We start from the raw sequence: 13,711 nt of genomic DNA on the forward strand, positions 1-13,711 counted from the left end.
ATTTTCCAAAGATTTGAAATAAAAGAAGATCACTGTTTTATAGATGAGGTGGTTGCTAGGTGAGGCAGAGCTGAGAGAGGCAATTCTTTCCAAATGGAAATCTCTGGAAGCTGCAGAAAACAAGTGCAAAGCAGGGTAACCTTCATGGAGAACCAGGAATCAAACAAAGAATTTAGACCGAAGTTCTTTGCACACCATTCCACTGACTTTCTAAATTGTACCCTCTTTCTTTACTGACAAAGAGAAACAAGGGCAAAAATTCTAGTCTATGGTCACCTCATTAGACAAAATGCCAGGTGCTCATCTCCCTGTTGCAATAGAAAAACTAAACCAAACCAAACCAAAACAACAACAATAAAAACAAACAACAACAAAAAAGCCCCCAAACCCAAAATAACAAAAGAAACTATGAAAGCAAAAATCTATAAAATTATGTTCCATTTAATATATATTCTCAGAATCTCAGGTAAGAGTTTAGGCCAAACAGACATGGTTGAAGGCAGGCACTGACAGGAGGAAGATGGCCTTGATGTTCACTGTGGTCCCACACAAGGACTTCTCAAATGAGTCTATCGGCTCCCTCTTGGGGTGCTCCCCCACTACCCTTTTACTTAGCACAGGGCCTTTCTTTTGCAAACTGAAGAATAAGTCATAACCCCCTCAAGACAATCCAAGTTCCTTAGGCTTATGCAAAACAAAGGAAAATAAATAAATTATCCTAGAACATGGGAAATAGAATTCTTATTTCAACTGATAGCTGGCTGATCCTTGCCAATGCAAGAAAGATCACTATGAAGAGTGACTATAACCACTTGTAAGTGTTGGAAGAACCCCTGAGAACATACAGATGCATTTGATTATATAAAAATGGAAAAATTTTGCATGGCATAACATTCAATAAACAAAGTAAAAAAGATAAATCACAAAATGGGAAAAATCTGTATCTGAAATCACAAAGTTTTAAGTTCTAAATATTTCCTAAATATAAGGAAGAAAAGACTGTCAACAGTTCCAGCAGAACATGATAGAAACATGAATAAATAGCTCAGAGGAAAAGAAGACAAATGACTCTTAACCTTGTTCAAAAAAGACAAATTCAAATGCAAATTACACTGAGATACTATGTCTCTTCCATCAAAAATTGAAAAGTTTCATAATATGTTAGTGTGGCTGTGCTGAAATAGGGTCTCCCACACATTATTGTTCAGAAAGCATCATTCAGCCCCAGATGGAGGGGAATTTGACAATACCCAGTAAAACTGCATAGGCATTAACCCTTTGATTCAAGAATCTTCTCAAAATGTATCCCAAAGACATACTGGCAAAAATATGAAAAGATTCACATACACGATCATCTGTTGCAGTGTTGGGAAATTTAAAACACACTTCTAAACTCAAATGTCTACAAAAATAATATTAAAGTTAGACAAAGTTTGGTAATAAATATTAAGGAAAATTCTAGAGATTAAATGCTGTGAGATGCACCAAAAGCACTACTTTGAGGCCAATTTATAGCATTAATTATTTATATTAGAAAATCCAACTTAAGTTAGAAACTACCAAGAGCACACTATGAATGTGCATGCACAAGTTGTGGTTTTCCACAATTTATTTATTCAATTTATTCAATTATAAATTTTATAAGTTATAATTATAAATTCAATTCAATTTATTCAATTATAAAACAAGGTTAACGTCATTGCAAAGCAGGTTCAGGATCCCAAACTCAATGATGTTTCACTCCGCATTTTACTTGGCTTCATACAGGTCACACAAAGCAAAGCAGAACGCAAAGTCACAACAAACAAGCTAGAACATGGAGTAAGAAGTTGATGAGCCAAACAGGAAGTCAGTCTGTGAGCATGCACTTGTGATGAGGATTGAGTCTGCTCTGGGTCGCCTCAAGGCATTTCCTGCTCATTCTTTTCAAGCCTTGGAGAGTCTCTGTTATTTCAGAGATCAGTCAGACACAGCCTTTTGTGGCATTTGCCTTTCAAATGTAGTCAGACACGGAAGAGTCAGCATCTGGAGGGCCTGACAGTTTGCTTCAAAAGTCTTCCCATTTTTAAGAGAGTTTAATCAGGCCTGGGGCCCTATTGGCCACTTCTAGTTCTAGTAGTGATTATCAGCTCTAGGTCCTTCCAGGCTCTCCTGGCTTTGCTGGTTATCTGTCCTGATGATGCTGGTCTGGGCTTGTTTCGGTAATGTCTGGTCTACCACAGGGCCCTTAGCTGTTTGTGCCATGACTTGACATGAGTGACTCCATCTTGCTCTCTACAGAAACAATGACAGAATAAACTCATATAGTGACAGTGCAAGGTACACAAATGAGAACAGAATGTAAAGAAATAGAAAATAGGGATGATAGTAGAAACAAAGCTGAAAATTGGCTTTTTGAGGAAAGTAAAAACAGAGTAAGTCTTTAATGAGATTTATTGAAGAAAAAAGAAATCACAAAAAATTATTTTAAGAAATAAAAAGAAGACATAGCTATAGATACAGCAGGGATAGAAAAGATAACAAATGGATCTTATGGACAAATTTATGCCAATGCATTTGAAAAATATATACAAAATGTACAGAGTCCTAGAAAAACATATTTTTTCCAAAACTGATCTGAGAAGAAATGTAAACTCTAAATATTGTTATAGTCATTGACTAAATTTAATCATAGTTTAAAAGCTTCTCTCTGTCTCTGTCCATTTGTCCATCCATCTGTTTATCTGTCTCTATCTCTCTCTCTCACACACACAAACACATACCAGGCCCTATTGGTATTATTGGTTAAATATCAAAATTTCAATGGAGATATCATTCCAATCTGATTGAAATATTTCCATGAAATAGTGGAAGGGGCTACTTGCCAACCTATTCTACGAGAACTCTGTGACTTTAATACCAAAATCAGATGAAGACTAAGTAGAAGAAAGGAGAACTATACACCAGTCTTACTGTGAATCACTGATATAACAAAAGGAGAAGGCATTGACCTTGTCTTTAAGTCAAAGAACCTGACCCAACCCAAGCCAAACCAAACCAAATCAGTTACTGTGAAGTTCAAGACAACATGTCCTGAAGTACCAAATATAGTGAAAAGCATTTAAAATAGTAGATAAACAAAGACGAAGGTTGGGGGTGGCTGTTGGAGAAATTGTCATGAAGGAAGTGAGTTAGGAAATAAATGTTTTAGAAGTAAGTCTTTTTAAAAATGTTTTTATTTATTTAAGAGAGAGATAGTGAGAGAGTGAGCGCAGAGAGAGAGTGAGAAGGAGAAGCAGACTCCCTGCTGAGTGGAGGGCCCAATGGGGGCTCGATCTCAGGATCCTGAGATCATGACCTGAGCCGAAGGCCGATGCTTAACCGACTGAGCCACCCAGGTGTCCCAGAAATAAGTCTTTAAAAGCGATCTTTTTCTGTCCACAAGGTGGTAGAAATATGGTACTGCATATGTGGGCAGTTTGGTGTTTGTGGGGTAAGTGAAGAATCTGCCTGCCTGGAACAGAAGATTTATTAGGGGAAAATAGAAATAAGATAGGGGAAGAAGGTAGGATTGCTTAATCCCAATCAATCAAGATGGATTTGTTTAACACAATCATGGCTGGGGAATAAGCATCTGGAACTCTCACCTCAGATCCATGGATGGGTGATGGATGGACAGACAGACTAATAGACACACAGATGAAGGGATGGATTTCACAAGTAACAACTTGTCCAGGCTGTTGGGAAGGTAAAAATTTGAAGTTTCAGTTAGCCGTAAATCTAACAGATTTGTCATAAGCTAGATTGAGTGACATTGAAAGCCACAAACTCATGCCAGGCACACAGAATCCCTACAAGAAAACCAAATGGGAACCAACTATTATTTCCTTTAAGACCATCATCAGCTTCTTCCTGTCTTTTCCTTTCCACATCTAAATTGATTTGTTCCTCTGAACTGTCCTAAAGAGTCCACCCAGCACTGACAATACAGCTACCCAGAGACCACAGTCAAGTCCATGGGTAAGGGGCAAATTTTCACATTTCTACCCTGTAAGTCAATCTGAAATTTCCCAATGAGTGTTAGTGAGGTGCATGGTAAAAACCCTGCCACTCCCTCCCCCCACCCAAAGAATCTGTCCTGGCTGCAACAATCTTTTCTTCTTACCCCTCCCCCCTTCCTTATAAAAACCTTGCATTTTGTACAACTCCTTGGAGCATCTCTCTACTTGCTTGGTAAAGTGCTGCCTGATCTGTGGACCACTTAATATGGCCACTTAGATCTTCAAATTTACTTGATTGAATTTTTTTTTAATTGAAGTAAAGGCAACATACAATGTCGTATTAGTTTCAGGTATCCAAATAATAATTCAACACTTCCATATCTTACACAATGTTCACTGTTAATTTTGTCTTTGGACATCACCAACCAAATTGCCTAAAGAGCCAGGGTCTGGAGCACCTGGGTGGCTCAGAGGATTAAGCCTCTGCCTTCAGTTCAGGTCATGGTCTCAGGGTCCTGGGATCGAGCCCTGCATCAGGCTGTCTGCTCAGCAGGGAGCCTGCTTCCCCCCCCCTCTCTCTTCCTGCTTCTCTCCCTACTTGTGATCTCTCTCTGTGTATCAAATAAATAAATAAAATCTTAAAAAAAAAAAAAAAAGAGCCAGGGTCTGTGGTCACATGACCTCAGGGGAAGGAGGCTCTCAGGTTGATTTATGCAGAGTGTAGCTGATTGGAGATGAAGGACACCCCTCAGGAGACATGTTTTCTCCCAGCATGAGACAGAATTGGACTCTGAGGCTGTGGAAAGTCAATGCCATGAGGAGGGGTGACCTAGACAAATACGTTGCAATTTGGTTCTGTTCCATGAGCCATGGTGTAACTTCTGTAGCCGCATTGTGAAAGCCAGAATTCAAATGAGAAGAATGGAATGCTGACAGAGGGCCACAGAACTGGAAGAAGAGAAGGTAATTATGACTTATAATTCTGTCTTTCATTCAATCAACCGATGTTACTGAGTCTCTAGAATATTGTTGGTGCAGGGAATGCCCAAATGAGTGAGTCCCAAACATGGGAAATGCATAATATCATTTATCCTTCGGGATCAAAATTACCTGATTCCCACCAGCCTGAGACTGGTGCCTGGGGCCTTCCTGTTAGGGTCCGTGGTCAAAGGAGCGAGACTGATACAAAGCGAAGGTCAAGCAAAGCTTTATTTCGCGCCATGCATCGAGAATCAAACTGACCGGTCAGGGCTGTCTCTTGCAAAGAAGCTGTTAGTGTCCATGATCAAAGGAACGAGAGGCGATGACGATGACCCTGACAAGGCCGCTCCCAATGTGGCCACTCTGGATGAGGCCGTTCCTGCCAGAGCCACTCCCCAGCGGAGGCCGCTCTGGACGAGGCCATTCCCTGACAGGGCTGCTCCAGAGGAAGCCGTTCCCTGATGAGGCCACTCCCCGGACGAGGCTGCTCCCGACGACGAAGAGGTGATGACATCTATGAGGACGACAGCCCCGATGATGCAGACTCTGCTCCCCATGACGCTGCTCCCGACGAGGCCGCTCTGGACAAGGCTGCTCCCCGGACAGTGCCACTCCCCGGAATGAGGCTGCTCCGGCGAGGCCGCTCCCCGGACGGGGCTGCTGCTCTGGCGAGGCTGCTCCAACGACGCTGCTCCCCAGACGAGGCTGCTCTGGACAAGGCCGCTCCCTGGAAGGACGCCGCTCTGGCAAGGCCGCCCCAACGAGGCCGCTGGCGTCGGGCCCCTGGCGGCGGGGCTGCAGCTCCGGGAGGTGCTGCTCACAGCCCGGAGGCTGCTGGCAGCCGCGGCTCAGGGCGGTAAGGCCGCTGCCGACGACTATGACGAACAGGACGACGACCACGACGCTCCCGCCGACCATGACGACGCTGTGACGACTATCCTACGTCGGCTATCCTAACAGCTCTCCCTGACTAACGGCTCTCCCTGACTAACTCCTCCTACTACTCCCACTACTCCCCCTACTCTCCTCGCAAACTAACCTTTATAGAGGCACTTTAGCCGGGCTATCCACATGTAGCCAATGAGATTGCAATACACAGAGAAAACTGCACAGTCATGCTAGGTCTGCCACACACACAAAAAAACTGCTAGGTTACACACGGGAGGCCAACTGAATTTCAATTTACCCTAGTAGATATATGTGTGCCCCTCTGATTGGATGTCTTCACCTGGCCTGACCCGCCCTTGTATCTAGGCTTTGCAAGGAAGTTCTTCTGGGAGGGGCAGGGTCAATCTAAGTTCACTGCAACAATATGGCTCCCTCTGATTAAGTAGGCCCTTACATTCCCTTTTGGGTAAGCGCTCCCATCCCTAGGCTTTTACTTCAAAGAGCAAAATCCAGGGATCATGGACCCTGAGTCGTGAGAATCACCATGATATGCTTTTAGGTTGGCTCACTGGTTGTCAAAACCTCTGACCCAGCCCCATCCACAGCCCTGTTTGAGGAGCCAAAGAAGATATACAAATAGCCAATAGCATATGAAAAGATGTCCAACATCTCCAATAATCAGAGGAAACTGCAAATCAAATCCATATTGAAAAATCAACTCACGACCATTAGGATGGGCACGTTGTATGTCTATACTCCATTGTTTTATCCATTCATCTGTTGATAGACATGGACTTTGCTTCCACCTTTTGGCTATTGGAATAATAATGCTGCAATTAACATGGGTGTGCAGATACCTCTTCTTTGAGATCCTGGTTTCAATTCTTTTGGATGTATACCCAGAAGTAGGCTTGCTGGATCCTATGGTAATTCTGCTTTCAAATTCTTGAGCAACCTCCGTACTGTTTTCCATAGCTGCTGCACCATTTCACATCCCCATCAACAGTGCACAAGGGTTCTGATTTCTCCCCATCCTGAGCCAATACTTATGGTTCCAAGGGTAGACCCCTTCCTCCTTAGAGGTCTTATGACTTGGACCCCACTCTGCCCATTCATCCCACTTACCCAAGTGGCCACCTCCAGGGGCTGAGCAAAGGCACACGCTTTGGCATCCCAGCCTTAGGTAAGTAGATTACTCTTGCATTTACGTGGACAATTATGTGGTCCACATTCATTGTGTTTCAGAAGGCTCATGGGTCTTTCAAATGGAATTTTCAACACTCTACACCAGCATGTTTATCATGAGCTTGTTTGACCATATTGTATAGTCATTACTTATGACTTAGGATTCTTTCAATACCCAAATGTTACTCTTTGGGGTAGAACCAGGCTCTTCCTGTACTACCATATTCTTCACCTATCCCACTGCAAAGACTTAACTCTATGCTCATCAACTAGTCCCACCATCCACAGAGCAAAGAACAGTGACCTTTGATATGAAGTCCTGCCATGTGGCAACTCCTCAGAAAGCTAGGTGTCTTGCTTTAATTCAGTGGGGGAAAGATCCAGAACATTCAGCTCTACAATGGAGGTAGGTCTTCAGGTGGTTTTACTACCAGTCCTAGAGGCAGAGACCTGATCTGCTTGCATGCTTCCAGAAATACCCCCGCTCTTAGCATATGTCATTTTATAGAGTAATTTTGCTGCACACGTCTTTCTAGAATGACTTTTCCATACCACTCCAAGACCCAATCGTTTCTTTATGCTTCCATATAATCTGAGGTCCTTCGTGTCAACAGCATGGATGCTTAAGAAGTCACATCCAACCATGGAATCAGTAAATATTCTAATCCAAAATCCAGCTGTCATCCTAGGAAGCTGCGCAGAATTCTTTCAGAACCTCCAGCCTGGGTGTGTTTTAGTTGCATTTGAATTTAGTAGCATTTGAATCAGAGCTGAGGTTCTCCACTGTCCTCTTGGAAATCAGAACTCTTTACTATTTACTACACAGGTGGTCTTGGCAATCCAAAGAGCTCCCATTTATCATGGGCAATCTCAGGTGGGCAGAGAATAGGCTTGCCAACATTCAGCTATGAGCTGGTGGCAACAAGTTCTCTATTTACGAATCATGTACCTTTTATTTACACTTTTAGGGACAGATGATGGCACCAGTCCATAGCCATCCTTCTTACTTTCCTCCTCGGAGTTTTACTGGGACCTTGGTGCTTTTAACGTAACATTAATCTAAGCCCAAGCCTCTCTTCTGGCCTCTTAATATTATCTTTGTCAATGTATTACATTGTAAAAGGTGAAATGAAATCGTCACTTACATCAAGGGGTTTTAAAATAGAGCCCGAGGCCAGTAAGGAGATGGTCCTTTTGCCCATCTTATCTTTACCTGTAGGAGAACCATGAGTGTCTGAACTGGGCCAAACTGCAAATATTCCAGGGACTCAGCCCAAACACCTGGAACTTGCTATAGTAAGAGACTTTGCTTCGTGATAGCCTTCAAAACCAGGTGTGTTCAGCCAAGATTAGTTTTCTGCTACCAACACCGATCTTTGTAATCTGCATTCTCTGTAAATAACATATACAAGCATTCCCTTTTGTCTTAAAAAAACCCTTTACTTTTGGGGATGACTGGGTGGCCCGGTTGATTAAGAGTCTGTCTTCAGCTCAGGTCATGATCCCAGGGTCCTGGGATGGTGAGTCCCACCTGGGGTGGGGTGGGGGTGGGGGGGGTCCTTGCTCAGCAGGGAGTCTGCTTCTCCCTCTCCCTTTGCCCTTCCCCCATCCATTCTCTCCCTCCCAAATAAATGAATAAAATCTTCACAAAAAAAAAAAAAAAGACCATTTTATTTTTGTTCTCAGGAGGTGGCGGAACACTGATGTAAATGATGTGATTTGAAGTTTTGGGTTCATGATGTAAGGGCCTATTTAGCCAGAGTAACTCCATCTTGGTAAAAGCCATTTTATTGTTTGTGCAGTAAAACTTAAACCGGCCCTGTACCCGCAAGAGAAACTTACTTAGAAGCAAGTCTGGGAAGCCAGGAAAACATGGTCAGCCAGTTCCTAATAACAGAACCCAGAATACAAGGACGAGTCGGGCCAGGTGGAGACATCCAATCAGTAAGAAACACACATACTTTTTCCCCCTAACCACCAAAGAATGTAAACCCCGCCGTTTGCCAACCTTGAGCACTAATTCTGACCAGAGTAATAAGTTAGGTCAAACAGCTACTAGTAATAGGTTAGGTCAAACAGCTACTATAGGGTAAATTGTAATTCAATTGGCCACCTGCACATGGCCTAACATGACTTCACAATGTTACAATCTCATTGGCTACCTATGTGTGGCCAGGTTTTTGCTCTATAAAAATTAGTCTGTGAGGCTGGGAAGGGTCGCTCTCCTCAGAGCGGCCCTGGCCGGTCAGTCTGATTTCTAATGCTTGGCATAGTTTAAAGCTTTGCATAACTTCAACTTTGTTTACTTCTAATGCTTAGCATAGAATAAAGCTTTAAATAACTTTCACTTGTCTCAGTCTCATTTCATTTAATAACGGGCCTAACACATGACGGAACGGCATGGGACATTTTTGGTGCAAAAGGGTGATTTTATTATAGTACAGGGACAGGACCTATGGGTAGAAAGAGTTGCTGCTACAGGTGCGAGGGGAGGCTGATTATATATTTTAAGTTTTGTGGAGGGAGAGATGGTAGAGATAACATAGGTTTCTAAGGAATTTCTGTATGCAGAAAGCTGGGTCTTACAGGACCTTGAAGATTTAGTTATTGTCAAGATAAGGTTAATTTTGGTCTTTAATGAAATAGCAACATGAAGGCATTAAGGCGGCCATGAACTCCTTGAGGCATGTCACACTCTGCCTATTTCAGGTTCATATCAGTGGGCTGCAAGCTGTCAGGAGATTTAATTTAAACTACATCTTTCTTGCCTTTTGTTTTCATCAACGTTTTTTGGGTTGCTGCCCAAATCTGAGCTCTGGCACCTACAATTCTGAGAACCCAAATAAATACTTCTGTTTTTATTTCTGCTCTGCCTCTCCTCTCATTCGATACAATAGATATATAAAAGCTTTACTCACCAGCTCTAGGCCCCTTTAAACATTTTAAGTAACTTAATTTTGATACAATTTGAAACTTGCAGGGAAAATTCAAGCACAGCAAAAGCATCCTGATGTGTTCTTCCCTGAAATGCCTTGACTTTATATTCTCCCTCTCCCTTTTTTTCAACAGATTGCACACATTTACTGTACACCCATTGTTGAATGTGGTCATACACATGCATCATAGTAATACCATCACTATAGCCGAGGTACTAAATGTTGGGGCTGCGGTTCCGGGAATGCAGGAGGAACAATAGAAATGACGGCCAGGGCCACCATCTTCCAGTCCCCTCCCCCACTTCCTTAACCCTAGACTCTCCCGCCAAAAGGGTATATGCCCAGGTCAGGGCTCCATAGGTAACCCGATACCTATGCAGGAAACAGGAGTATCAGGAGCCTTCACCCCATACCTTCCGATCACCAAATATGGATGTGAGCCCATGCCCTACCTTGGCCTGATAAAAGACCCCTGCCAACTCCCTCCCAGTGCGACTTCCTCAACTCCCCTTTCCGAGTCATGGAACCTCCCCAAGAGTGCCCACCTCCTCCCGGTGCAACTTTCTTGGCTCCCTTTCTCCTGAGCCCTGAAACTTCGATGGAGAATGCCTTTAATAAATCTTGCCTTGCGCCTACCTCGCCTGGTGTTGTGTTTACCTTGCCTGCAAAACCTTACACTAAACATAGCCATCTGGAAATTATTTTGTGTCCTTTTGTGGTTATTATTTATTTGGGAGAGAACACCTAGCAGGAGATCTACCCTACTGGAAGCAGAGACCTGGGGGCAAGCTGGGGGAGGGGAACATGAAGCCAGGAGGGGGAGAGTGATCAAGGTGATTTTATGCAGAGTGGTGTGGAATACCATTCCTTTTGCCCAGGTTTCTCCATTCATTTGCAGAGGTATGCTAATTATTCTCTTATCATCCCTCCTCCCTCTCTGTGATCATTTCTTCATTCTCCCTTCAAAGATTCTCAGCGCTTTCTTTTTGTCTTAATTAGGCTGCAGTGGTGGTTTGGCTGCTCTCTTGGTTTCTTAATGAACCACCTCTTTCCTTATTCTATGTATTTTTTTGCACATCCCGATTCATCCTCCTCTTGCATTGGCTGGTTTTCACTAGGTTTATTTTGGTGTGAGATTTGTGTTTTCTCCATGCAGGTGTAAATACATATGTACATATATACATGTGTCAATCCAAGATACTTACAAAATATTTTTCCAAATTGCATTTAATTATCTATTGCTTTTTGCCCGTGTATCCCCGATTTTCCAGCTTAAATACCACCTTCTCTCCCACTGCCCTCCCTCTCCTTTTTAAAATGATTTATTTATTTATTATAAAGAGAGTGAGCAAGCCAGGGGAGGGGCACGGGGGGGGTGCGGAGGGAGAGAGAGAATCTCATGCAGACTGAATGCTGTGCACAGAGCTTGACCTGGAGCTCAGTCCCATGACCCTGAGATCATGATCTCAGCAGAAACCAAGAGTTGGGTGCTTCACTAACGGAGCCACCCAGGTGCCCCTCCCCTCCTTCTTTGCCCAGAAAGCACACTGGCAGATTCCTGCAAGTCATCAGGAACCTAGTGGTAATCAGATCAACTCTCTGGCATTTGGGGTTGTTCATAAGAGTTATAAATCTGTCAGATTTCCCACTGGATTCATCATTAAATTGAATCATTCATGCATCCATCCATTCTCTTCTGACATGTGAACTGAACACATAGTCTCGACGAGGCACTATTATATCTACTGGAGAAGGAGCAGAAAAGAACAGACCAAGTCCTTTCCCTTGAGGCCCTTACATTCTGCTGGTGAAGGACCAACCATAAGTAGGGGTGCAGACTCTGACCTTCAGGAACAAACCCAGTGCAGGACCTGTAACACCAGTGGGCAGAAAGTGGTACAACTTCTCTGAAAGGTGTAGAAAGAAGACCTACTGGAAAGAGTCCCAAGTACCATGAAGAGGTAGGTACTTCCTGAAGGATGCATTTCAGGTGTGCTTAATACAGGACCAGGAAGTATTTACTAAGAGTCTCTTATGCCCCCCGAGGACTGGGCTGGACTCAGGGCAGGGCACACACCCAGTCCACATGTGATGTCTGGGAGGGTCTCATCTGAGTCAATATTCCAGAGTTTTCTCCTCTGATTCTCTTGTTTTCTCTTATACCCTCTCACCTGGGTTGCCCTACAACAGACAACCGAGACTCTTCAACCAACCAGAACACGCACTAGGCATGGCCACTATCCAGAAAGCACCTGGGCCGGTTTCTGTGGTGCTATCTTCACAGCAACCTGGACATGTACACACGTCTTCCTTGGAATCATTTATGAGCACAAGGGTTTTCCAGGAAAATCTTAGTGAGGGCTCTGCTACTCAGAAGAAGTAAATCAATGTCTAAATTCAATCCAACCTCAAAGTAATGGGACAATAGAATCTATTATATTCTGGAACTTAAGGCAATGACTATGATTCATTTGAAAAAAACAGCCAGGGATTTTCACGTGTTTAGCCAATTTAGACTTTTCTAGTCTTTAGAATGTTTTCAAGATATAGCAAACAAAACATTGTATTACTGGAACACCAGACAAGGCAGAGTTGAGTATGGAATTAGAACTAAGGGAGCACACAGGTTTCTACAGAATTATGGTGGGACTTCAAAGCAGTGGGTAAGGTTAGGATTATTCAAGAAAAAAATGTCAAGAAAAAGTCTTTTAATTAAAATTGCTTGTCCAGTGGAAACTAATATAAAATTGTATGCTAACTGGAATTAAACTTTAGAAAATTTAAAAATAAAATGGGTATATAGTGTGGTATACAGGATTTAAAGGCAAAACAATGCAATTATAAAAATTGAAGAACTAGTGATTAAAAATATTTTTTAAAGATTTTATTTATTTGACAGAGAGAGAGGGAGCACAAGTAGGCGGTCCTCACAGGGAGAGGGAGAAAGAGAGGGAAAAGCAGTCTGTCCACTGAGCAGGGAGTCTGATGAGGGGCTCAGTCCCAGGACTCCAAGATTAAGACCTGAGCTGAAGACAGTCCCTCAACTGATGGAACAAACCAGGCCCCCCTAAAAATGATTTTAGTCACAAAATTAAAGAATGACAGAAACTTGGAAACAATCAACAAGAAAAGACAGACATAACAAATACCATTTTTAAAAAAAATGACTCCCCATACTTACAAACTTACACTTTACTGCAAATCCACTTGTAGGGATCTAGGCCAAGAAGACCATGATAGAGGAGCCTAGGTTTGGACAGTGATTACTGTAAGGGCCTACTTAGCCAGAGCGACTCCATCTCCGTTAAACAGCCATTTTGTTGTTTGTGCAGTAAAACTTAAACAGACCCTGCCTCCCCACTCCAGAGGAACGTACTTAAAAGCAAGTCTGGGAAACCAGTAAAATATGGTCGACCAGTCCCTGATAACAGAGCCCATAATACAAGGACGAGTCAGGCCAGGTGGAGACACACAATTAGTAAAGTGCACATACTATCTCCCTGACTACTAAAGAATGTGGGCCCCACCTTTTGGGTGCCAAACTTGGGGGCCAATTCTGACCAAGGTGATAGACTAGTTCAAACAGCTACTATAGGGTGAATTGTAATTCAGTTGGCCACCCGTGTGTGACCTAGCATGACTACGCAACTTTCTCTGTGTGTTGCAATCTCATTGGCCACCTGTGTGTGGCCAGGCTCAACCACATGGCCTTTGCTCTATAAAAGTTAGTCTGTGAGGCTG

At 43.1% G+C, this 13,711-nt stretch overlaps 1 protein-coding gene across 1 annotated transcript in view; it reads left to right on the forward strand.

Annotated features, from left to right (window-relative positions):
* Positions 1 to 5,283: 5,283 nt before the first annotated feature.
* The window catches only part of PIWIL3 (piwi like RNA-mediated gene silencing 3), a gene marked incomplete at both ends in the record, with an annotated part of 30,827 nt that continues 22,399 nt past the window's right edge, over positions 5,284 to 13,711 (forward strand). Inside the window, 2 exons of the mRNA XM_080821627.1 lie at positions 5,284 to 5,465; positions 5,696 to 5,904. Coding sequence (XP_080677753.1) covers positions 5,284 to 5,465; positions 5,696 to 5,904 — 391 coding nt within the window. The remainder of the gene's footprint in view (positions 5,466 to 5,695; positions 5,905 to 13,711) is intronic.

Source organism: Martes martes (genome assembly GCF_963455335.1).
Source record: "Martes martes genome assembly, chromosome: 13".
Lineage (NCBI taxonomy): Eukaryota > Metazoa > Chordata > Mammalia > Carnivora > Mustelidae > Martes > Martes martes.